The sequence below is a fragment of the Vicia villosa genome, unplaced genomic scaffold (genome assembly GCF_029867415.1).
Source record: "Vicia villosa cultivar HV-30 ecotype Madison, WI unplaced genomic scaffold, Vvil1.0 ctg.000509F_1_1, whole genome shotgun sequence".
In the NCBI taxonomy this organism is placed as follows: domain Eukaryota; kingdom Viridiplantae; phylum Streptophyta; class Magnoliopsida; order Fabales; family Fabaceae; genus Vicia; species Vicia villosa.
In genome coordinates, this window is record NW_026705242.1 from 559291 (window position 1) to 585617 (window position 26327).

Genomic DNA, 26327 nt, shown 5'->3' on the forward strand with positions numbered 1-26327 from the left:
GTTCCAAAAATAATATCATCCACATATATTTGACAAATTAAAATATCCTTTTCAAAGGTTTTACAGAAGAGAGTAGTGTCCACTTTTCCTCTAGTGAAACCATTATCCAGAAGGAAAGAACTTAAGCGTTCATACCAAGCTCTGGGAGCCTGTTTCAATCCATACAATGATTTCTTAAGTTTAAAAACATGATTAGGAGACATAGAGTCTTCAAAACCAGGAGGTTGATGGACATAAACTTCTTCATCTATATAACCATTTAAGAAGGCACTCTTAACATCCATCTGATAGAGAGTGATGTTATGTTGAGTGGCAAAAGAAATTAATAGACGAATAGATTCTAACCTGGCCACTGGTGCAAAGGTTTCTGTATAATCAATTCCTTCTTGCTGACTATAACCCTGAGCCACCAGTCTGGCTTTGTTCCTTACCACTTCTCCTTTCTCACTGAGCTTGTTTCTGAAGACCCATTTTGTACCAATTATATTGAATCCATCTGGTCTAGGAACAAGATCCCAAACATCATTCCTTGTAAACTGATTTAGTTCTTCTTGCATAGCAATTATCCAGTCTGGATCTTCTAGAGCATGATCAACAGAAGTTGGCTCGATCAAAGATACAAGACCTAATTGACAGTCTGCATTGTTCTTAAGGAATGCTCTTGTTCTGATTGGATCATCCTTCTTTCCAAGAATGACATCTTCTGAATGACCAGAGATGAGTCTGGATGATCTTCTGACAAATGGTTCTTCAGAAATGCTTAGATCCTCCAGAGAAGCTGATACTTGATCTTCAGATTCCTTGCTTCTGAGAAGCTCTGCTTCTGATGCGTTGCTTCTTGGCTCAACAACTTCTGAGATGTCAATATCATAACCTGCAAAATTATCAACCTGCTTTGGTTTTTCAGAACCAAGCTTATCATCAAACCTGATATTGATTGATTCTTCTACAACCAATGTTTCAGTATTGTATACTCTGTAGCCTTTTGAGCGTTCAGAATATCCAAGAAGGAAACACTTTTGAGCTTTGGAATCAAACTTACCAAGATGATCTTTAGTGTTCAGAATAAAGCATACACATCCAAAAGGATGGAAATATGAAATGTTTGGCTTTTTATTCTTCCACAATTCATAGGGAGTCTTATTTAGAATAGGTCTGATAGAGATTCTATTCTGAATATAGCATGCAGTGTTTATTGCTTCTGCCCAAAAATGCTTAGCCATATTGGTTTCATTGATCATGGTTCTGGCCATTTCTTGAAGAGTCCTATTCTTTCGTTCTACAACCCCATTTTGCTGTGGAGTTCTAGGACAAGAGAAATCATGGGCAATACCATTTTCTTTGAAGAATTCTTCAAAGGATTTATTCTCAAATTCACCACCATGATCACTTCTAACCTTTATGATTTTACACTCTTTTTCAGATTGAATCTGAATGCAGAAATCAAAGAACACTGAATGAGTCTCATCCTTGTGTTTTAAGAATTTTACCCAAGTCCAGCGGCTATAATCATCTACGATGACTAATCCATATTTCTTTCCTCTGACAGATGCTGTTTTGACTGGGCCAAACAGATCAATGTGCAAGAGTTCTAATGGCCTTGAGGTAGAAACAACATTCTTAGACTTGAATGCAGGTTTGGAGAACTTGCCCTTCTGACATGCTTCACAAAGAGCATCTGATTGGAATTTCAGATTAGGGAGTCCTCTGACAAGATTCAGTTTGTTAATTTGAGAGATCTTTCTCAAACTAGCATGACCTAATCTCCTGTGCCAGACCCACTGCTCTTCAGAAACAGACATAAGACAAGTCACCTTTTGACTCATAAGATCTTGCAGATCTGTCTTATAAATGTTGTTCTTCCTCTTGCCTGTAAATAGGATTGAGCCATCCTTCTGATTTACAGCCTTGCAAGACTCTTGATTAAAGATTATATCATAACCATTGTCACTTAATTGACTGATAGATAAAAGGTTATGTGTTAATCCTTCTACAAGAAGTACATTAGAGATGGAAGGAGAGTTACCAGATTTTATAGTTCCAGAGCCAATTATCTTGCCCTTCTGATCTCCTCCGAACTTGACTTCTCCTCCAGACTTAAGTACCAGGTCTTGGAACATAGACCTTCTTCCTGTCATGTGTCGCGAGCATCCAGAATCCAGGTACCATGACATGTTGTGCTTTGTCCTTCTTGCAGCCAAGGATATCTGCAATAGGAATAATCTTATCCTTAGGTACCCACATTTTCTTGGGTCCTTTCTTGTTAGATTTTCTCAAGTTCTGTTTGAACTTGGATTTAACATTGTAAGCAATAGGAGGAACAGCATGATAATTCTTAATGTGAGTTTCATGATATTTCCTAGGTTGTGTCACATGCTTCTTAGTGTGTGTAATGTGAAAACTTTGTGCATGTGAAGTGTGCCTAATATCATGAGAGTGGCCATACTTGAACTGATCATACAATGGCTTGTATGTGAGTTTCATTTCATCAACAGGTTCAAGTTTGTATGGGGTTTCACCCTCATAACCAATGCCAACTCTTTTGTTTCCAGATACGGCATATATCATAGAAGCTAGCTGACTTCTGCCAATACTTCTAGATAAGAACTTCCTGAAACTTAAATCATATTCCTTCAGAATATGGTTTAGACTGGGAATGGATTTTTCTGAATCAGAAGGAGATCCAACATTATTGGATAGTTTTAAAAGTTTTTCTTTTAATTCAGAATTCTCCAATTCAAGCCTCTTTGTTTCAAATTCAAATAGCTTTTTCAGCTTTTTGTATTTAATACAAATCTGAGACTTGGATTCCAGAAGTTCAGTTAATCCGGAAACTAACTCATCTCTAGTAAGTTCAGAAAATACCTCTTCAGAATCTGATTCTGATGTAGATTCTGATCCGTCATCTTCTGTCGCCATCAACGCACAGTTGGCCTGCTCATCTTCTGAATCATCTTCTGACTCATCCCAGGTTGCCATAAGACCTTTCTTCTTATGAAACTTTTTCTTGGGACTTTCCTTCTGAAGATTTGGACATTCATTCTTGTAGTGTCCAGGCTCATTGCATTCATAGCACATGACCTTCTTCTTGTCAAATCTTCTTTCATCAGAAGATTCTCCACGTTCAAATTTCCTTGAACTTCTGAAGCCTCTGAACTTCCTTTGCTTGGTCTTCCAGAGTTGATTTAGCCTTCTGGAAATCATGGACAGTTCATCTTCTTCTTCAGATTCTGATTCTTCAGGATCTTCTTCTCTAGCCTGAAAAGCGTTAGTGCATTTCTTGATATTGGATTTTAATGCAATAGACTTACCTTTCTTTTGAGGCTCATTTGCGTCCAGCTCAATCTCATGGCTTCTCAAGGCACTGATAAGCTCTTCCAGAGAAACTTCATTCAGATTCTTCGCAATCTTGAATGCAGTCACCATCGGACCCCATCTTCTGGGTAAGCTTCTGATGATCTTCTTTACGTGATCAGCCTTGGTGTATCCCTTGTCAAGAACTCTCAATCCAGCAGTAAGAGTTTGAAATCTTGAAAACATCTTTTCAATGTCTTCATCATCCTCCATCTTGAAGGCTTCATACTTCTGGATTAAGGCAAGAGCTTTTGTCTCCTTGACTTGAGCATTTCCTTCATGAGTCATTTTCAAGGACTCATATATATCATAGGCCGTTTCCCTGTTAGATATCTTCTCATACTCAGCATGAGAGATAGCATTCAGCAAAACAGTTCTGCATTTATGATGATTCCTGAAAAGCTTCTTTTGATCATCATTCATTTCTTGTCTTGACAGCTTCACGCCTCTGGCATTTACTGGATGTTTGTAACCATCCATCAGAAGATCCCATAGATCACCATCTAGACCCAGAAAGTAACTTTCCAGTTTATCTTTCCAGTATTCAAAGTTTTCACCATCAAATACCGGCGGTCTAGTATAGCCATTGTTACCGTTGTATTGCTCAGCAGAGCCAGATGTAGATGTAGTCTTTTCACTTTCATCAACCATCTTTTAGATGAAGCGTTTTTCTCTTCCTGAATCTTTTCTAAACACGGTTAAGTGCTTGCACCTTAGAACCGGCGCTCTGATGCCAATTGAAGGATAGAAAAACACTTAGAAAGGGGGGGGGATTGAATAAGTGTGACTTTAAATCTTGAGCGATAAAAATAAAATGCACAATTATTTTTATCCTGGTTCGCTGTTAACGAAGCTACTCCAGTCCACCCCCGCAGAGATGATTTACCTCAACTGAGGATTTAATCCACTAATCGCACGGATTACAATGGTTTTCCACTTAGCCGCAACTAAGTCTTCCAGAGTCTTCTGATCACAACCTGATCACTCCAGGAACAACTGCTTAGTTCACTCCTAAGACTTTTCTAGAGTCTACTGATCAACACGATCACTCTAGGCTTAGTTCACTCCTAAGACTTTCTGCTCAGCCAACTGCTAAGACTTCCTCTAGAGTATTCTGATCAACCGATCACTCTAGTTCCTTACAACTTAATGTAATCAATTCAAGAGTTTACAAATGCTTCTTAAAAGCGATAATCACAACTGTGATATTTCTCTTACAATTTAAGCTTAATCTCACTAAGATATTACAACAGCAATGTAGTGAGTTGATGAAGATTCTGAGCTTTTGATTGAACAGCGTTTCAGCAAGTTAATTTGAATTGTCTTTGTTCAGGATCGTTAACCTTGCTTCTCATCAGAACTTCATATTTATAGGCGTTGAGAAGATGACCGTTGGGTGCATTTAATGCTTTGCGTGTTCCGTACAGCTTCGCATTTAATGTTATACGCTTTTGTCAACTACCTCGAGCCTTGTTCACGCTGTGTCTACTGACGTTGCCTTTAGTAGCTTTAACGTTCCTTTTGTCAGTCAGCGTAGTCTGCCACGTGTACTTCCTTCTGATCTGATGTTTGTGAATACGACGTTTGAATATCATCAGAGTCAAACAGCTTGGTGCAAAGCATCTTCTGATCTTCTGATCTTGAAGTGCTTCTGTTGCGTGATACCATCTTCTGATCTTCAGTGCTTCTGATCTCTTGTTTATCTGATGCTTCATAGACCCATGTTCTGATTCTGCTTCGACCATCTTCTGATGTCTTGCCAGACCATGTTCTGATGTTGCATGCTGAACCATTTGAGACACATCTTCTGAGCGCTGAATTATGCGTACTCTTTATATATTTCCTGAAAGGGAAATTGCATTGGATTAGAGTACCATATTATCTTAAGCAAAATTCATATTATTGTTATCATCAAAACTAAGATAATTGATAAGAACAAATCTTGTTCTAACAATATGTTGGTAGTCACAAATACATGGATCAGCTGTACTTCGACGGAATGGCGATTTGCAACTATGTTGGTTTTCGGATGACACATTTGAAATTCAAGATTCCAATACCTACTCTCGAGTCTTCCACGTGCGATATTAGTAAAGGAAGTGACCGCGGTGACCTATTAAAATTATCAAAGTTGATCATTTGGGATGAGGCTCCAATTGCTTAAAGCATTGGATAAAACCCTTAAAGACATCATGGGTGGATCCAAATCATCTGACAAGATATTTGGAGGTAAGGTCATTGTTTTTGGGGGCGACTTCCGGCAGATTCTACCAGTTATACCTAGAGGAAGCCGTTCAGATATAATTCATGTGACAATTAATTCATCGTACATATGGGATTATTGTGTTTTTTTGAAGCTTACAAAGAATATGCGACTTCAACAGTCTGGGAACAACACAAGTTCTTCTGAGCTGGAACAATTTTCGAACTGGATATTGAAACTCGAGGATGGAAAATTAGTGGAACCTAATGATGGTTATGCAGAGATTTATATTCCTCCCAAACTGTTGATATCAGATTTTGCTAATCCACTTGAAGTAATTTTTCATAATACATATCCAAATTGTGTTGTCAATTACAACAATGAGACATTCTTGCAATCAAGAGCAATATTGGTTGGAACTATTGAGACAGTTGATCAAATAAACCAGTATGTATTAGAACTTCTTCCAGGTAAGTATCATACAATACGTTTTAATATGTTTATGCGTTTTGAATCTCTTATTATGCGCATTATTGATTAATAAATTTCTCCAATTTTCAAGTGAACTAAAAGAATATTTATCATCTGATTGCGTTGATACAAGTGATGGTGACAGCAATGAATCTTTCAATGTATTAACTCTTGAGTTTTTAAATACACTCAGATGTCCAGGTCTTCCCAATCATAAGATTACATTGAAGATTGGTACTCCGATCATGCTTCTTTGAAATATTGATCAATCAGAAGGTCTGCGCAATGGAACACGACTTATTGTTACAAGACTGGCATATCACGTTATCGAAGCAAAAATTATTTCAGGGAAAAACATTGGTGGTGTCGTATATATCGCGTAAATGGACATTACTCCTACTCAATCTCCATGGCCCTTTAAGATGACTAGAAGGCAATATCCTATAATGGTGTGTTATGCTATGACGATTAATAAGTTTCAAGGCCAATCATTGGATTATGTCGGTATATATTTGCCCAAGAGTGTCTTCAGCCACGGTCAATTATATGTTATAGTTTCAAGGGTAAAGAGCAAAAAAGGGCTAAAGATATTAATTTATGACAAAGATAACAAACCGTTGTCGACTACAACAAATGTTGTTTTCAAAGAGGTTTTTGAAAACTTATAAAATGCGAGTATTTTTTAGTGATATATTTCATTCATTTTTTGCAAAGTCACTCACAATTGTAATTTGTTCATTTTGTTTTATTGTTACTAGCAGTGCGGTTCAAACTGACACGTTAAGATTCGTTGAAGATTATTAATATCTGCAACAATCTGTTATAATCGGCACATCAGTTACCGTTCAGATTGTAATCAAACATACAACATCAGAGTGACTAATCATTGGGCAGTTGCATTGTGGTCTTATTGTTTACTCACCTGTATTTTTTGTTTTTCCATTTGGTTAAATTATGCTTCAGTCATCAATTACTCCATGTTAAACTCTGATGGAACATAAATATTATGTTTTTAAATTACAACAATAACATAATTATATGCATCATCTCATTTTGTTGAAGATATGCTTCACCATAACCACACGTTTCTGTTGTTAATTGAACAAAAGTTCACATCCATATGAAGCTACGAAATTCAAAAGTGGGTAAACAAGTTACAGACTACTCAAAATACAAAACCAAAGACCGAATTCATCACACAACACCAGGAGTACAATAAAAACACAGTCAATAACTTAACTACCCCCTAATGTAAGAACTTAACAACATCATCAACTTCGGTTCATTAACTCCACAAACATCAGATCTGAAAAAGGAATCATGGAGAATTCAAGCACATCTCCAGATTAAAGCTTTTTCTCTTTTGCAAAAGCGTACCGGCCAAGACCAGTATGTTTCTCATACGCATTCCTTCCAGCTCTAATAATGACACAATGATATCCCTTTCCATCAATCAGATCTACCATCCTTATCGCATTTTGTTCTTTACCAAAACATGTCCTTGATATTTCTATTGGAATATTTTGTAGTTTGACACACATCTCATTAATTTAAACAAAATCTAACGCACCATAAACATCAATGCATACAAGTGATTTAGATACTTACAATTTTGTTCGTGCATGTTTGATTCGGTAACATTCGACCTCTACTTTACCTCCCCGCTATAATCAGCCATGCGTTTGTCCTCAGTAAGAAACCCATATTTTATGAGTCTCAAACATCTTATTTTGCTCTTCCTCAAACTCTTTTTGTATGTCATGCGCCCATTCAAGGCAGTCTCTCTCGGGATCACTGAAACAAAGTAGACAAAAATTTGTGTTATACCAGATATGTCAAAATACCACACATCAAAATTTTGTCCAACTACATCTCTCTACACAAGCAAGTCTTTTACTCATGCATGAATTAATAAAATATATATGAATTTATGCTTTCAAAAGATTGTATATTTGTGCATGCAAAAATTACTTACCTGTTGGTAGGAGAAGGAACAAAAGGGACCCCCCCCCCACTTCACCATCTCCAAAGTTCAATTGATAATAAAGTATTTGGCTGTCCTATTAGAAATCTTCCCATATATAGACTTAGTTACAAGTGTAGAAATTGGGCCGGTAAATAGTTATGGGCCTGTATTTCATATTACACAATTAACCCAAATGTTGCTAAATAAGTTTTAGCTACACAATTTTTTTTCTTTTTATATATTAATAGACTATTGATTATATAATGATTTTAACTGATTTTTGTTTATTTTAATGATAAATATTGATTGAACAAAAATCACCATAACTATTTCATATAGAATTTAAGATTCATATTAAATATTTTTATAAATATAATATATTTGAAATAGATATAAACACACCAGTGGATAGGACTATTCTATTTTTAAATTTTGATTAATCCTTGAAAAACACATTCAGCAGTTGTTAAATAATTAAACATGAGCATTGAAACACACAAAACAGTTTAATATAATATCCATATAAGGAACCATTTGTTCTTAAAGTCATACAACAAAAAACATGTATCAAAAAGACACAATATGTTCTTAGATTCTTACATCACAAATTCACATCCAAAAGGGGTTTAACAAAGCTCATTGATAACAAGAAATCACAAAAGCTAATAAAAAACATCCTTCCAAAATCGGAAACACATTTCCATCCTACTTAATAACTTCATTTATACATTCCCACTTCAACGTTGCTCCTTTTCCATCATTTCTTTTTCAATGCGATATACATAAATGGAGTAAAACGAGGCATCTCACATATCAACGTGTCTCCCCTTTTAAACCCTTTGGTCTTCACAAAGTTGTATCATCCTTCTGTCATGTACTTTTCAAATGGACTTGGCACACCCATACAATTAGCAGTATTGATTCTACATTTGATTTCTTGATGTAAATCAACATCTTTAATTGTAATCTCCTTTTGATTCTTTCGCAAGCAATATTTTGATACTTCCCTAGGAAAATGCTGCAATCATAAAGAAATTACTTATTTGGACTATTTTTGCATAACAACATTGTATTAAAACAACATAAACACATCCATTTGATTACAAGACATAAATTAACTGATGATATTACCTGAACATTTCCTCTTTTGGTTTTTCCATTTTTTATTGCAATTTCCAAACAATAAGTTTTCTTCCCCCTACCATTGTTGTCTTAACATTGAATGGATTATTTGGCTTCTTCACAGTTGTCTTCGGCCCTTTCTTACTTCCATTCCTTACCACTTTTTCATTGTCTGACTTGCCCAAACCCTTCCTGTTAGAACTATTCTTTGTGCTAGTTGCTTTGTTGGCAGCTCTTTTCTCAATAACAGTTGATGAATTCTTCATAATTCCTTTAATTGTCTGAGTTTTGTTTCTACCAACAACATTGAAGTCAACATCTTTGACCTTCACTTCTTTCATAACAATGTTCGTGTTGTTCAATGATGGAACAACTAAGTTTGGAGTTTGTTGAGCTTCTACAAGCCTAACAATTTTGTTTGCAGATTTCTTTTTTGCAGAAGATTCTCCTACCTCATCAACAAGTCCTTTAATTGCATCCATGGCACCTTCCTCACTAAACAAACACAGGCGTGTATTAACATATTAAAGAATGCATGAAACATAAACAGCAAGAGTCCCACCTATTATAATTATTAACATATCTATTACATAGATAAAAAAAAGTATACATGCAACAGTTGTAATATACCTTGACTGAAATGAATTCATAATATTAATGATCCAATATTACTCGTAATGTTAAATGTTAATTTGGTATATCAATGATCCCTAACTGTAACCCCAATTTCTGAACTCTGGAGTATTCATTCAATTTGAAACGCAAAACCCTAATCATAAATAATACAATAAACAAACCCTAACACCTATGAACCCTGAAGTTTCATAAAATTTAATATTTGTTAGCCACAATAGACTCATGGTATTCTTAAAATAACAACTTGAAGTTTTTACTTACCTATTGCATGAAATGTCGTCTGGCAAAACTTTCTTCCTCGACTCATTGTGTGATTCTCCCGTGGTTTGATTTTTGTTGATGCTACTCGCTGATTGCTCGATGCCGTCTTTATTAGGTCTAACACAATGAGGAAGAGAGAAGTGAGGATGAGAGAAGTTTCAGGGATAAAGAATGAAACGCAAAATAAACTAGGATGGATGGATGGTAGTACCTGAGATGCATGCCAATAACAAATGCACCAGTTTCCAATAAACTCAATGCGTTTTTGGAGAAATACAATTAATTAGTTTTTGTAACTTTCAAAGCCATTATTACGATGCAGGCCTATTAGTATGCTTATACTGTTTAGTGTTTAGTGGAAACTACACGTTTCCTTAACATATCAATGAGTAACTTACTTAGGTCAGCTCAACAGTTTTTTATTCAACAGTTAATAAAATACTTTTCAGGTTTTCCATTACTTTTTCTTTTATTTAAAAACATAAAAATTTGCATGCATAAACGTGTCAAGACCTCTTGCATACATTGCTTCAATTTAATATTTTATTGGGCCTTCAATTTATGGGCCTTTGAAATCTTTTATGCTATATTTTGTTTTTTCGGACCTTAAATTTTGGGGCCTTTGTTATATATGCTACTGATGCAAACCATTTACACCATTCTTCCTTCTTATTAGAATGATAAAAACTCTTTGATCATGCTCTCAAATATTTATATAATACATGTTAAAATAATTATTTTTTTATATCACCCCTATATTTACTTTTTAATAACAAAAATTCCTTATAATATCATTCATATATATATATATATATATATATATATATATATATATATATATATATATATATATATATGCTGAAATCATGTTAATAAATTGATCCTATATTTTTTATATTTATTTTAAATAAATTTCATCGACGCGACTCGTGCGAACGCACGGGTCCTTTACGAATATTATATAAATATCGAAATTTGACGTGTTTCAAATACCGCGACACAATTCTTTGAGATGCATGAGCTTCATAGTAAAATTATAAAATGCAGACAAAATCTCCCAAATAGTCTATAATATATAAAATATTTTTTTCTAAAAACTCTGATACATTTTAAGTTATAATGTGTGGCTAAAAATACAGAAGATAAAAATTAAAAAAAAAAACAAATGATTAAAATTAATATTATTTATTTCTTCTATCTTATCTATTCCATAACTCTTTACACTTATTTTTTTAAAATTTATTTTATTTTAACAATAACTATTTTTTATCAGGACAAATATATAAAGTACAATACATTTTAAAGTGATTTTTTTTCTTTGTGGGGGCTTAAGCCCCTTTATTGTCATGCATGTATCTGCCTCAAGTGAAGTGTGATTCAGTGATGAACTTTGATAGAAATTTCAACTCTAATCCGGCAACAAAAAAGGAAGGTAATATATGCAAAAACTTCGACGATCAAGTCAATGACAACAGTAAGTATGAAGTTTTAGGTAAGAATAATGTGTATTTAAGATTGATGTGTCGTCTCCTTTTTATAGTAGTAGGGTTCTAGGATTTTTAAGGACCTAAAAAAATTCGTTAATTACAAGGATCTCGGAGTGTAGGTGTCAAACGATTTATGGAAGTATGATATGGAGGTTTCTAAGACTGCCAACTCTTATCAGGTGTCCTTTTAGAACACATCCATTTGAAGGTTATGCGATACTAAAACCTTTATATGAATAACTTCTTTATAGAAATGACGCCATTAGCTTGACATCTATTGTGTGATATTAATGACTTTATTCATATGACCTAATGGTTCTTATAAGCTTTGATGGCTTTAATCTAATAAATATTAGGGCGAGATCATTCCATGGGCCCTATACCTTCTAAATCATTCTCGGGGTATAGATATTTCACAATATCTTTTAGGGTCAATAGATGGATCGCGCCTCCCACTTATCAGGTCCTCTAAAGAGAGCTTTGTGGAGGAAATGGCTTATAACTTAGGCCAGGAATGGAATAGTATCCCCTTCTCACATAAGTCAGGGACAAGGAAGTTGAGTTGTAGTTTGTTCTAACGTCCTCGAGTGAGTTTTATTATGTGGTCATAAGAAGGCAAGGGTCTTTCTGTACTATGTACGATATATTATAGTAATCGTGTTCCCTCTGTTTACTTGGCCTCGTCTAGTGGGTGGTTAGGGTTATGGTGTCTTTTAGTTCGGTCAGAGAAATCCTCATTGATGCTTTTTTACCTATTTCTTAATCATCATTGTAAATGTGTAAGATTAGTTGAATTCTCTTTTGTTGGGGTTATATGTAATTGTCCAAATACTCATGTATTCATTTTTATCATAGCGTTATATATATATATATATATATATATATATATATATATATATATATATATATATATATATTCTACTTATTCATTAATATTGTTGATTATCCTCGCTCTTAATGCTTGTTATAACCTAGCTAATTATAACTTGTTATATATTGTAACACCATAACCCCGAAACTTATATAAAAAGCGTGATATGCTTATTAAAGTGTTACCAACTTCAAAATATCTCAACTTTATTCAAATAGCTGTGGAAAATCAAATGAAAATACTCGATAAAATCATGTTTGTTCTCCATTCAAAATACACATCATAAAAACTCCTAAAAAATATTAATTCAAATTCAACAATTAAAATAAGCGTCTCAGCCTGATGTTACATGATCAGAGCTAGCCACTTAATAAACAACGAAACTAAATGGAAATAACTTCAAAAGCTATCTTCCACTCACAGCAGCAAATTCTAATCCTGATTATCTGCAAGATGTCCATGGTGGACAACATCAAAACCAAGGGGTGAGAATTAACTTCAATAATGAAATGATATAAGTTGCATGATAGAATACAAACGTCTACACATATATCACAACATCATTCTCACACCCAATCCATCAACGTACTCGATATAATCACATATTCATCATTTAAATTATACAATGAGACTCACATAATCAACTAGACTCATATGCATGTGGTACCATATCATCAACAATTGGTTCACTTAGGAACTAAATTCACCCTACTCGAACCCCAAATCCACCCTGCTTGGATTCAGGACAAGTCACCAATCCACCTTGATTGAACTCAACTTGCCTATTTTATCAACATCAACGGCATAATGATGCATGTCAATTCAACAACAACAACATAATGTTTAAAGTCCCCTCTCGACAATAACCAAAATATGCATTGACTCAACGATAATAATTTCCCTCCCGAACTATTATTCCACAACAACATCAAATAATACATTAATATAATTCATACTCATAAAGCAATATATCAACATCACCACTTACACATTCAATAACTCATCACCATCCATATCATACATGTAATCTATATACTAACATATAACACCAATTAATCACATAATAATTTATTAATTCATTAATCAACATCAAATAGTGCCCAACAGTGTTAGTCAGCATCTAACAGTCCTAGTACTCGCCAAAATAGATCTCTCTCATGAAACGGAATCGAAAAATGAAAAATTTTCACTGTCATTTGCGTTATACCCAGCTTTTTGGGGCTAAGCGCGGGCTCGCTACGCGTAGGTTTCTAAGGCTATGCGCAGGCTTGCTACGCACAGGTTTCTGGGGCTATACCTAGACGCTCAGGACAACAAACATCATAAATGTGATTTTCACCATTGGAGCTCATTCCAAGCTCTAATTTTGACTCCCAACCACCCAAATCGAACACCAAACACATCACACATTTTATAATACATCCATAACAAATTAATTTATCAGTTTTAACACATTTAATCATCTAATCCCATGAATTCATATATGCTCCAAAACCTTAAAAAAAACATAACAATTGTGGAATTTCATCAACAACTCGAAGCAGAAATTATCACACATCACAGTACATGAATTATATCATTAACATCATCACATAACACCCATTCATCAACAATTTATAAAATTTCAATCAAAACCCAACAATCCTATTGGAGGTAAAGGACTCCTCATTCTATCTCTCATGCATATACTCATTAGAGAAGTAGTTTCCCCTCCCCCCCCCCCTTACCTAGTTATCCTAGTAGTGCAAATTTTGGTTTGATGAGTCTTTTTCCTCAAACTCTAAGCTTTTCATCTCCTCTTAGTCTTCTAGCCTCTTCCTCTCTAATTCTATTTCCACGTACTCTTTGGAATCCTTCTCTAATTCTACGTTAGTTAAAATTCTAAACTCACCTCTCACTTACTAATATTCTCACTCCTTCCTCCCTTCTGTTTTTCATTATTCTCTATTCAACCTCAAACTCTCTATTTTCCATTTAATTGATTAAAATAAAATAGTAATATTTTAATTACTAAAGTAATTCCTAAAAATTCTAGCTCACTTCTATCAATCTCTAATTACTCCTGCACTCTCATCTTGAGGTCACACACCCCTATCGCCCAAATTAATTCAATTATCGCACATAATAATAAAATTAAAATACAAATAAATGAATTAAAATAATAACTCAGAAACTGGGGTGTTACATATATGGTTTTGAATTTATATTGAGAAAAACTTTTCATAACTAGATACGTGATTTTCATCTGTTAAACATTAAACTCTAGAGATAAATTTAGGTTTAACAATCACATACACTATTGACTTTTAATGCTATCGTATTAGTTAACTGGTTAAGAGATTGTCAAGTAAGAAATATGATTGATATCATGTCGTTGTTTAGACATAAACAATATACCCATAGTGATATGTGATAATATTAAATGTTCATTAGAATGTGTATAACTGATCTTAAGAATACATGAGGATAGGATAATGAATTTAAACCCCAATAATCTCATTTCATTTGTTAACCTTATTTTCATTTATTTTCACTATAACTTAGTTTTATGAACAAATATCTTTTCAAAACACTTCTCTTAAAATCATAAAGATCGTTGCATGATTGTAATATCGCACCAGTCTTTTGTGGATACTATAACACAAAAATACTTACTTTTATTCTCTCTACAACATTCTTAGAGACTGTGTCGTAGTTAAAAATTTATGAAATAAGTTTATTACTATGAATGACAATAATTGAAGTATTTTCTTTACTCTTGGATTATTGCAGTGGATGAATTTGTCTTCAAGTGTTTTCAATTGATACTAATCAATGAAACTAGTCTACCCTCTTATGAAAAATTTATTGTGGCAAGATAAAAACCAACTAATTTTTCAAAGTCTTGCCTTGATTTGAGAATTTTTTTCAGTAATCTTCAGAGGTATCTACATTATGTTCATCATCATATATATTCCTTCATCAATCTTCCTTTGTCGAGAAAAAAATATGAAATTAATGTGAAATGGAAGTCTCTCCTTACTAATTTTTTCATGCTCAATATCGACGAGTCTTACTTCAGTGGTACAAGGCTTTCAGCTTCAGGGGGCTCATTAGAGATTCTAAGAAAATTTGTGTTAATGACTTTTCTTGTAATCTTGATCATTCAACCTCTCTTTCAGTCGAACTCAAGGGTATATATAGTCTATAGTTTAAAAATGACAAGTAATTTGAGTTTCCTTTTCAACCTCTCTTTCATTTGTTATGATTAATATGATGATCATCTCTTAGAAGACTCATAATCTAAATTTGTTTTCCTTTCTTCTTGACATGTAATCTCTCACAGATCGAGCATTTTAAAAGTGTAGGATCAAATATATTTATGAGAAAGTCAATCGTTATTACATACCATCATCTTGTAAATACCGTACTCACACGGTAACGAGTTTAATTTAAGAGAATATTAATTCTTAATCCTTCTTAACTTATATTATTGTGTGATTATTGTAGAGAGCCTTATTCTCATGTATGCTTTCTTAGGTATGCTTTTTGAATCGGCACAAGAAATGCTATGGTAGAATTAGTCCATGGAAACAAAGTCAATCTCATGAGAAACTTAAAAATTGCTTTATCAAAAAAAAACAAATAAAATTCTAAACATTTTCCCACCTATTTAACTACTATTATCAATATCCATCAAAATGGATACAAGCTGACGCAGCACTCAAAAACAAAACCAAAACAGTTATGGATAAGCCTTTCCACACTCATTCATTTGCAAGAAGTAGCAAACCGCTCAAGCATAAACTAGAATCAAATAAAATAATCAACCAAACAACACCAATAATGATAACAAAACTAATTAATAATAAATTCAACTAAATAACGTGACAAAAACATCCCATAGCAAACCACGTCATAGCACGTGGCGGTGGTCCAAATTCAAACTCACCGGCACCACCCGGTTCCCGGTAAACACTTCTTCAAAAACCCAAACGACGCCGTTTAGAACCCACCTTTTGTGTATAAATACGTGTACGTCGATAGATATTGTACTTAACTCGATCAAACTGAAACATTCTACGTGTTGGTTCTTCCACACTCTTTGCTTCTTGTTTTTCGTGTCTTGTGTTCTTTATCTTCTTCTCGTTTTATCCATTTTCTTTGTTTCTTTGAAAACCCTTTGAAAAGGTTTGGAGAAAATATTTTCATAATGTGTGGCATACTTGCTGTGCTTGGTTGCTCTGATGATTCACAAGCTAAACGAGTTCGCATACTTGAACTTTCTCGCAGGCAATAATTCTTCTCATTTTCTGTATCTGTGCAGACACTTATGATTACGTTTAATTTATTATATTTTAAGTTATTTTCGGTATCATCTATCAGTGTTAGTGTTGGGTGTCCTTCATTCATAGAAAATATACTTTTTTTTGCTTAACTTTGATATTTTTATTCAAAAATTCTTGTTTTTTTGCATGATCAAACTTTTCTTTACTAGTTTTTTTTAATGTTTTTTTGTGTGTGTGGTATACAAGCTCATGAGAGAGGTTGAATTTGATAGTTATGCTATGATTGAGAATTGAGTAATGATAAGAAATAAAGCATGGAAGACTATCTCGTGTTCTTGCAGTCTAATGTTTAGCAAATAAGCTAAAAATATTAAAACATAATATATATATATATATATATATATATATATATATATATATATATATATATATATATATATATATATATATATATAAAAAAATTTTCTGAATAAATATTAAAAATATAATTATTTACTTATATTGGACCCATGTTTAGCTACTAGTAGTAGTAATTTAGGATTAACATACTTGACTTTGACAAGGTGAGTATACAAACTATGACACATATTATTACATAATTTTTTTATATTAAGGTATAAATTAAAAAAGTGGGATGTGGGGTCCACTAGTTAAGATGTAATAATTGGCCATTCATATGTACTAAGTCCAATTTGAGTAAATAATTAATAACTACCAATTTGATTGATGATTTATTTGTTAATTAATGTTTGTGGATATGATGTAACAGATTGAAGCACCGTGGGCCAGACTGGAGTGGGCTCCACCAACATGGTGATAACTATTTGGCTCATCAAAGGTTAGCCATTGTTGATCCTGCTTCTGGTGATCAACCTCTCTTCAATGAAGACAAGTCCATTATTGTCACGGTAATAATACTAATAATTAAGCCTCATAAGGTTTACTATATGTTATAGTGCATATATTTGGTAACATATATATAAAATGTATTGTTAAAAAATCAGGTGAATGGAGAAATCTACAACCATGAAGAGCTTAGGAAACAATTGCCTAATCACAAGTTCCGTACACAATGTGACTGTGATGTTATTGCACACCTGGTTAGTTGTTGTCATGGTCACTTTTATTGCGCAATCGCAGTTTCTGCAGTTGCGCAATCATTGTTGGAGTTTTTGTTTGTTATTGAATTTGGTGATTTTGTTGTTAGTATGAGGAATATGGAGAAAATTTCGTGGATATGTTGGACGGTATATTTTCGTTTGTTGTGCTGGATACTCGCGACAACAGTTTCATAGTTGCGAGGGATGCGATAGGTGTCACTTCCTTGTACATTGGTTGGGGACTAGATGGTAATTTTTTATAGTATTTGTTGATTTGTAATATTTGGTGGTCATAAAACTATAGAGCAAATGAGTTTTGATAAATTTGGTACATGTTTGTTGTTGTTGTATAGGATCTGTTTGGATTGCATCGGAATTGAAAGGACTGAATGATGAATGTGAACATTTCGAAGTTTTTCCACCTGGTCACTTATACTCGAGCAAAGAAAGAGAGTTTCGCCGTTGGTACAATCCTCCATGGTTCAATGAGGCTATCATTCCAACAACACCTTATGATCCTCTAGTTTTGAGGACCGCCTTCGAAAAGGTAAAATCTTGTTTATTTTTCATGAGTCTGGTGGAGTTTATGTAAGGTTGAGTTAGACTCAGTAGAATTAATACGATTGATGTGATGATTGATTACAGGCTGTGATAAAGAGGTTGATGACTGATGTGCCTTTCGGTGTTTTACTATCGGGAGGTTTGGATTCTTCGTTGGTCGCAGCTGTCACTGCTCGACACCTTGCTGGTACAAAAGCTGCTAAGCAGTGGGGAGCAAAATTGCACTCTTTCTGTGTAGGCCTCAAGGTATAATGATATGCATAAACTTATTCTAAATTATGAATGGAAAATCAATTTTAGTGGATTATGATCTTTAGTTTGGTTGTGTCGAATGTTGATTAGGGTGCACCTGACCTAAAGGCTGGGAAAGAGGTAGCAGATTTTCTAGGAACTGTCCATCACGAGTTTCAGTTTACTATTCAGGTATATAATCGACTTTAAATTGCGGCCGCGGACTATTCTTGATCATAAGGAGAATCAGTTTATAAGATATGTTTATGAAATCTTGTGTGGTCTATGCAGGATGGTATAGATGCGATTGAAGATGTCATCTATCACACAGAAACCTACGATGTCACTACAATAAGGGCCGCAACGCCTATGTTTCTGATGTCTCGTAAGATCAAATCATCAGGAGTCAAAATGGTTATTTCTGGAGAAGGATCTGATGAAATCTTTGGTGGATATTTGTATTTCCATAAGGCACCAAACAAAGAAGAGTTTCACCAAGAAACGTGCCGCAAGGTTCATTGAATTACATCACATAACTCATTTTAGAAAGAAAAAAATATGAAGTACTTGAAGTTAAAGTTTTTGATATGATAATGCAGATCAAAGCTCTTCATAGATATGATTGTTTGAGAGCAAATAAATCAACATATGCATGGGGTCTAGAAGCTAGAGTTCCATTTTTGGACAAGGAGTTTATCAAGGTTGCAATGGACATTGATCCTGAGTTTAAAATGGTACGATACATGAATCCGAAAATTTTGCGATGAAACATTGCTTAAAGATGCAACATTTTTTTAAGTGGTTAATTCGCAATACGATTTTTTTCAGATAAAACATGATGAAGGAAGAATTGAGAAATATATTCTAAGAAAGGCCTTTGATGATGAAGAGAATCCTTATCTGCCTAAGGTACTCTACTCTAATCTGCTCTCCCATTATTTGCTACAATTTCTGTTCATAATTTGTGAAACTAACATCATGTAAATTTGATTTCCTGCAGCACATTTTATATAGGCAGAAGGAACAATTCAGTGATGGAGTTGGATATGGCTGGATTGATGGCATCAAGGATCATGCTGCAAAACATGTAAACAAAAATCCAACTGTTTCTCTTCAATTTTATTTTATCTTTTGTGACTATGCATGTTGTTAATAATTGGTTCTTGAAATCTTCTTATAGGTCACTGACAGAATGATGTTCAATGCATCTCACATCTTTCCTTTCAACACTCCAAATACCAAAGAAGCATATTACTATAGAATGATCTTTGAAAGGTTTTTCCCTCAGGTATATAACTTATTCACATCTTGATCTGTATCCATGAGACACCAGACACGACATTGATACTGACACAAACACAGACACCAGACACGACACTGATACTGACATGCTGACACATACACGAATACACCTTTTTCAGAGGTGTCGGTGCTAAAGAGATCCTAACAATGGTCTCTACTCAAATCTTTGTTTTTCTCTTTTGTAGAACTCAGCAAGGCTTACAGTTCCTGGAGGACCTAGTGTTGCATGCAGCACAGCGAAAGCTATTGAATGGGATGCTTCTTGGTCAGGCAACCTTGATCCTTCTGGTAGAGCAGCACTTGGAGTGCATGTTTCAGCTTATGAAAACCAAATCAATGCAGTTACAAAAGGTGTAGAGCCAGAGAAGATTATACCAAAGATAGGAGTTTCTCCACTTGGAGTTGCCATTCAAACCTAGAATGAGACATAGCAAGTACTATTACTTGCCCAAGAAATCAAGATATTATTATTATCCTATTTAGTATTAAATAAAAAGAATAACATAAAGGAAAAATTTGCCTGTTGTGTATTTTATATCCAGGCAAATTTGTATGTATAAGGCTTTCTACTTAGCTGTATCTACGTGTTTTGATGTTGTGTAATCCACATCTTGTCTGTTTTTAATTGATGTGGTGATTTGGATACTTTCATATTGTAATTTGGCTTATTAAGAAGAGTTGTGTATTATGTTAAATTTGAATGCAAATTCCACTATTTAAACACTGCTTATGACATACTTTTAGCTAGATGAAGCATCAAGCATATTCTTTGAGCCACAGCAGACAAAAAGAAAAGAATAATTGACATAAATATTACATTTTTGAATTTAAACTTCAGACTAAATTTTCTCTCATTTTGTCAAAATATTATAATAAAACATGTCAATGTTAGTACTTTAGAATGTTTTTAATTTGAAAATTTAATTGAAGATGATGGTCATACATGCATTTTTTTCATGTACAGACTGATAAGTTTAATCTCCAAAGTAGGAGAAGTAATGTATTGGTTTATGTGCGGCAACTGCGATGAGTCGGATATGCCAGAGGCGCTGTGTTACTCTCCCTGCCTTTGTTGTAACATTCAGCACAGGTCATGCTTTCGTTAATGGAAACGGCAGGCTTTTGGGCAAGTGATTCATTGAAATGTCCCGCTGTCATACCGTTCTAGAATGGCCCCACGAATATCTCATGGTTCGGGTGAATTATCTTGACGGTCGTCTCATTAAAACGTACGAGATACTCCTTCAGCAACTCTAAATTTTTCGCGGAAATAGAACAGACTAGGTGTGGACATCTTCCAATGTTTGCTTGCCGAGAATTTGGCCAGCTTCCTCGAGAGATCCTAGTAACTAGTTACTAAGTGGCGGGAAGATTCATGAACCAACACAGGACCGCCTCTTTGAAAGTGTTGGATAGGAGCTACCACTTCATAGAATCAGATGCACCAATGATTGCCATATGGGTACCAAAGATGGCAGCTTGAAGATCTCTGGTACCAAAGCGTCTCAAATCTCGCCTAAAAGAGGTTGGGGTCCAGGACCTCGTTTTCTGCCTAGAAATACTCATGGCACTGCTCCCAAAAGGTCACAGGGTTCGCCTCTAAGGTCTGATTGGAGTAGTGTAGCTCCTCGATAGTAGCATGCATCTCTGCTAAAGCTTATTTTGGTCAAGATCGTAATTGCTAGTTATGGTTATGCCTCATCGGTTCACCATGTTGAAGAAGGTGGCTAAGGCGGTTTGAAAATTGGAAGGAGTGTGGCCTTGATTAATTTTACCGAGGCCCCGTGATGGGCATCAATTGTACTAATTCCAAAAAAAAACCTAATATACATATAGAGTCTATGACTATCTCTTTCTATCTTCCCATAGCCGACTCTCTTCAACTTGTCTTGCACGTTTTGCTAGTAAAAGTAATAAGCCTAATTTTTCTAATTTTCTTTAGAAACATGTCTTTACATAACTTCATTAAAATATATGTTTACATATGAAACAGTTGCAAACTGCAATCATATGAAACCCTCAATAAATGCATTACCTACTTAAAAAACATTAAAAAAAATAGTGATAAATAATTGTGTTAATTAATCATCTAGTACTAAAAACACAAAATTTTAGTAAAACAATGTAGTGTAGAACAACTCATTCCAAGTATCAGGTAATCCAGGAAGACACCAATGACTGCAATCAGAGTAAATAGGATTGGCTCTCTGCTGGGGACTCAAATCACCACTATAAACCGAAGGATGTCCATCTTTTCTAAATGCTGATAACATCGTGATGTCTAGAAGATAAACAGGGTTCTTCATTTCTCTAATCACCATGTCTACAACCTTCATTTGTTCCGGATATATACCCGGGTATGCTGTGCCAGTTGCACTGATTGGAGCAGTTTCACCATAGCAATTCTTTGATGTTGCTGTTGTTGATCCATAGATCCATTCATTTGGGCTGCATATCAATGTGATTCAGGTTTAGCATAGCTTATATATAACTCAAATTGCAATAGGTCAAGAGAATGGGCCTCAAAATGCAAATCATAGAACCAAAGATATTTCTAGGCTTAGGATATGATTTTCTAATTGAACAGACACAATCATGTTACAGTACAATAATTTATGAGAGAGAAATCAGGTCAAGACAATAGAGAGAGTCAGAGAGTCCCTACTTGGTGTGTGTAGGAGAAATTCCAAGAAAGAAGACTTTGGTTTTGCTTTGATCAATATTAGTGTCCACCCAATTAGCCCATGTTTTCAAACCTCTTTCCATTGCTTCTAAACGATCCATATCTTGGTAGTATTTGCCTCCTAATTCTATATAATCCCACCTGCATTTAACCATAATCTCAACAATCAAATTACTTTAAAGTTCAATTCTTTAAAGATCATAAAAATTATTCTGAAATTAGAAATAAAGATAAAGACAGATGAACAATAATTCCTATTTTGTAAGTGTTTTGGATAGCTCGCATGGTCCACAATGAAAGGTCCAATAGCAAGCACCGCACAAAAAGGCGCCTGAAACAGGTGAGATCTTACGAGGATACGTGATTCTGGCCTCCAACACACTTCTAACTGTTGGATCTGATTCGGCGGCCACCTGCATGAGGCGCCGGATCTCATGGAGAAGGTTTTAACCGTCTGTCTTATATAAAACACAACACGCGTCTTTTCAGGTATTATCTAATTCACACACTCAAACTATTCTTTCACTCGTTTACACACTTTGGCGTTGGAGTGTCCACCTTACAGATCCACCCCGCTCCACCTCTCGACTAGAGGCAAACTCTTCCGGGCTGGACAAAATAGTCGTATAATGTGGACTATTTTGGCCAGCCCGGAATACTAAACATTGTGTTGAATAAACTTTTATAATAACAGGGAATTAAGGAAAGATATTTGCCTACCCTTTAAGAGATCCTTGATGTGTCCACCAATGTCCAGAGTTAAACGACAATATATCAGCATCCCTCCACGCATCTCCATTCCCATCTACCTTCTCAAGCTTCAAAACTCTCTTCCCTTGAGCCACATCAATCTCTACCAGATAAGGAACTTTATGATAAGAAAGGGTCACACCATAGTCCTGCACATACCATATCAAAACTCATTCAAAAACTTCTCTTGTTTTGCACCTGTAAAATGCAACTTTTCATATGACACAAGTCTACTTTACTTTATACATACATCAACAGCATCAACACTAATTTGCTTCCAATTTGCATCAACTAGCCCAATACATAAATAATGGTTCAATAGTTACAACACTTTTGTGTCCCCATCAAAGACACCTTTTTTCCACTACATACTTTGTCCAATCCTATTCATCAACAATAACAATAACCTAATTCCCTCTGATTTTTAAGGAGGATTAACAAAGAGGGCTAAAAAAAACTTTCCTTTTTCTTGTGAACAAAAATTTAACAAAAAAATCATAAAACCCCAATTGAAAAAATTGAAACTTTTAAGGAAATATGAGATGGGTTTCAACAAAAACTCACCAAGAATCTGAAGGTTGAGAGTATCTCTCCCCTAACAAGCTGTGTTTGTGACTGAGGCACTGCAGTATATATCATACAAATCAATGACTCCCATTGATTCCTCCCCAAAGAGTCACCAACAAACATAATACTCTTCCCTTTCAATCCCATCAGAAACTGAACACCATTGAACCTAACAACAACAAGCTACAGAACCATTCAGAGGAAACAAACAAACAAAACAGCACAAAACACAACAACTACATGAGATAAAAATGCAAACTTTATGAGTCTTGTTACCTTGGAAGCTCACAGTTGAGAGGTCTCCATCTATATTTAAGGTAATTAGTATCAGGGCGACCAAACATTTTGCAGTTGAACTGTGGATCTATCATGGGACAGTTTAAGGATTGGTAAAAAGGGTAAGTGTCATCAGGAATCCATGTCCCTACAAACAATGCACAGTTTGTTTGGTTAGCATGAATCATTGGTCTTTGGTGGTGGATATTGTTGTGGTGGTGTTTCAAGCTGTATAGAATAGCTGAAGAAGCTACAAGACATTGAAGGGTGAGTGTGAAAAAAAGAAGATAAAACAATGAAGAAAAAAGGGTTAACATTGTTGGGGAAGATGATAGAGAAAAGGGTTGAAGACAAAAGGTTGTAGGGAAAAAGGGTTGAAGAGGGAGGGATATTTGGACTGTTTTGAAATTTATAAGTAGAAAAGTTTGGTTTTTTTTTTTTATTTTGTTTTTTTGTGAAAAATAAATATTTTTGTTGAGATTTTGAATGTGAGTGTGAATGTGATGGGAATTGGGAAGAAGGGGAGAGAATGTGTTTATGAATCTGTCTGTCTACCACATGATATGAATTATGAAATATGTGTGAGATATGGTTTTTTTTGTTTTGGTGAAAAGCCACTTGCTTTTTATGTTGGGGATGTAAGATTCTTTAATGAGATGAATTGACTCAAGAGAAGGGTATTTACTATTTAGGGTGGGTTATGAAAATGTGTAAATGTTAGAATATTTAAATATCTTAGAAATATCTTTTTGGGATTAATATAACTTGTGTTTTAAGAATATATGTTAAAGAATTTAAAATTTTGTATTAAAAATAAATGTGCTTAAGCTTTTGAAGAAGTGGATGCAACTATCCATTAAATCCCACCTCAGATAATGGAGGTTTTTAAACAACTGCAAGGATAGAATTATAATTGATAAAATGGATCTGTCCTATCGATCAAGTCTTTTTTTAAACTATGGGTCAAGATTTTAGATATTCACCTTTTAATATGTTTGTTATGTTTTATCTAATTCTTTTGTAAGTTTTGGTGGATACGGTAATTAACATAAAATTTTGTTTTTTAAAATTAAAAGTGTAGTGTTCACGGATCTGTCCCGCTTTACTTTTTTTTTAAAGATAGGTCAAAATTTTAAATTCACAAATTCAAATATGTCTATCTCGTTCCGTCTTATTTCTTTTATGATTTTTGTGGTATGAGCATGCTCATTTACCACCCCTAAATAAAATAATTTGGGGAACAACTTTTCTATCCCTATTTGACTTTCTTCTTAACATGCCATGTGCTTGATTTTCTGTTGGATTTTATAATATTTTCTTTTGTTTAGTTTTTTTTTAGGGGTGGCAAAATGGATGGATTGGATGGATATGGATTGGATCTTTAATGGATAGATCAAACCAATCCATTAATCCATTACAATCCATTAAACTCTCTAAATAAAAATCCAATCCAATCCATCCATTAAGGAATAAAATCCATCCAATCCATCCATTAACAAATTTCTAATGGATGGATATCCATCCATCCAAAAGATAATTAAAAATATTTTATTTTTTTAAAAATTTCATAAAATAATAATTTACATATTTTAAAATAGTTTTTTCGTTTTTCTGAAAAATAATTGATTTTTTCGTTTTTCCGAAAAAATTTGAATTTTCGTTTTTTCAAAAAAAACTCGATTTTTTCGTTCTTCCGAAAAAACTCAATTTTTTTCGTTCTTCTAAAAAAAACTCGATTTTTCGTTTTTCCAAACAAAACTCGATTTTTTCGTTTAAAAAAAAAAACTCGACTTTTTTCGTTTTTCTGAGAAAAAAACTCGATTTTTTCATTTTCCCAAAAAACTCAATTTTTTTCGTTTTTCGAAAAAAAACTCGATTTTTTCGTGTTGCCCAAAAAACTCGACGTTTTTCGAAAAAAATAACGATTTTTCGTTTTCCCCAAAAAAACTCGACTTTTTTCATTTTTCCAAAAAAAACTCAAATTTTTTCGTTTTTCGAAAAAAAACTCGACTTTTTTCGTTTTTCCATAAAAAAAACTCGATTTTTTAGTTTTTCGAAAAAAAACTCGACTTTTTAGTTTTTCGAAAAAAAACTCGACTTTTTTTCGTCTTTCCAAAAAAACTCGACTTTTTTCGTTTTTCCGAAAAAAACTCGATTTTCTTTCGTTTTCCCAAAAAAATCTCGGCTTTTTTCATTTTTTCGAAAAAACATTGATTTT

The 26327-nt window shown here is 34.1% G+C and overlaps 3 protein-coding genes across 3 annotated transcripts; 2 read left to right on the forward strand and 1 right to left on the reverse strand.

Annotated features, from left to right (window-relative positions):
- Window positions 1-5546: 5546 nt before the first annotated feature.
- On the forward strand, window positions 5547-6285 carry LOC131629118 (uncharacterized). The gene is made up of 2 exons (XM_058899922.1): window positions 5547-6027; window positions 6131-6285. The coding sequence occupies exons 1-2, from the start codon at window positions 5547-5549 to the stop codon at window positions 6283-6285; spliced, it is 636 nt and encodes a 211-aa protein (XP_058755905.1).
- A 10113-nt stretch (window positions 6286-16398) lies between these two features.
- LOC131629105 (asparagine synthetase, nodule [glutamine-hydrolyzing]) lies at window positions 16399-20534 on the forward strand. Its single transcript, XM_058899908.1, has 13 exons — window positions 16399-16643; window positions 17409-17547; window positions 17644-17739; window positions 17847-17988; window positions 18093-18286; window positions 18385-18546; window positions 18643-18723; window positions 18823-19044; window positions 19131-19265; window positions 19360-19440; window positions 19532-19618; window positions 19712-19819; window positions 20019-20534. Exons 1-13 carry the CDS (start codon window positions 16564-16566, stop codon window positions 20250-20252), a joined length of 1761 nt encoding a protein of 586 aa, XP_058755891.1. The 5' UTR covers window positions 16399-16563; the 3' UTR covers window positions 20253-20534.
- A 1204-nt stretch (window positions 20535-21738) lies between these two features.
- Window positions 21739-24640, reverse strand: LOC131629106 (protein PMR5-like). Its single transcript, XM_058899909.1, has 5 exons — window positions 24110-24640; window positions 23831-24002; window positions 23237-23415; window positions 22499-22657; window positions 21739-22281 (listed from the first exon to the last, which is right to left on the reverse strand). Exons 1-5 carry the CDS (start codon window positions 24424-24426, stop codon window positions 21945-21947), a joined length of 1164 nt encoding a protein of 387 aa, XP_058755892.1. The 5' UTR covers window positions 24427-24640; the 3' UTR covers window positions 21739-21944.
- Window positions 24641-26327: the final 1687 nt, after the last annotated feature.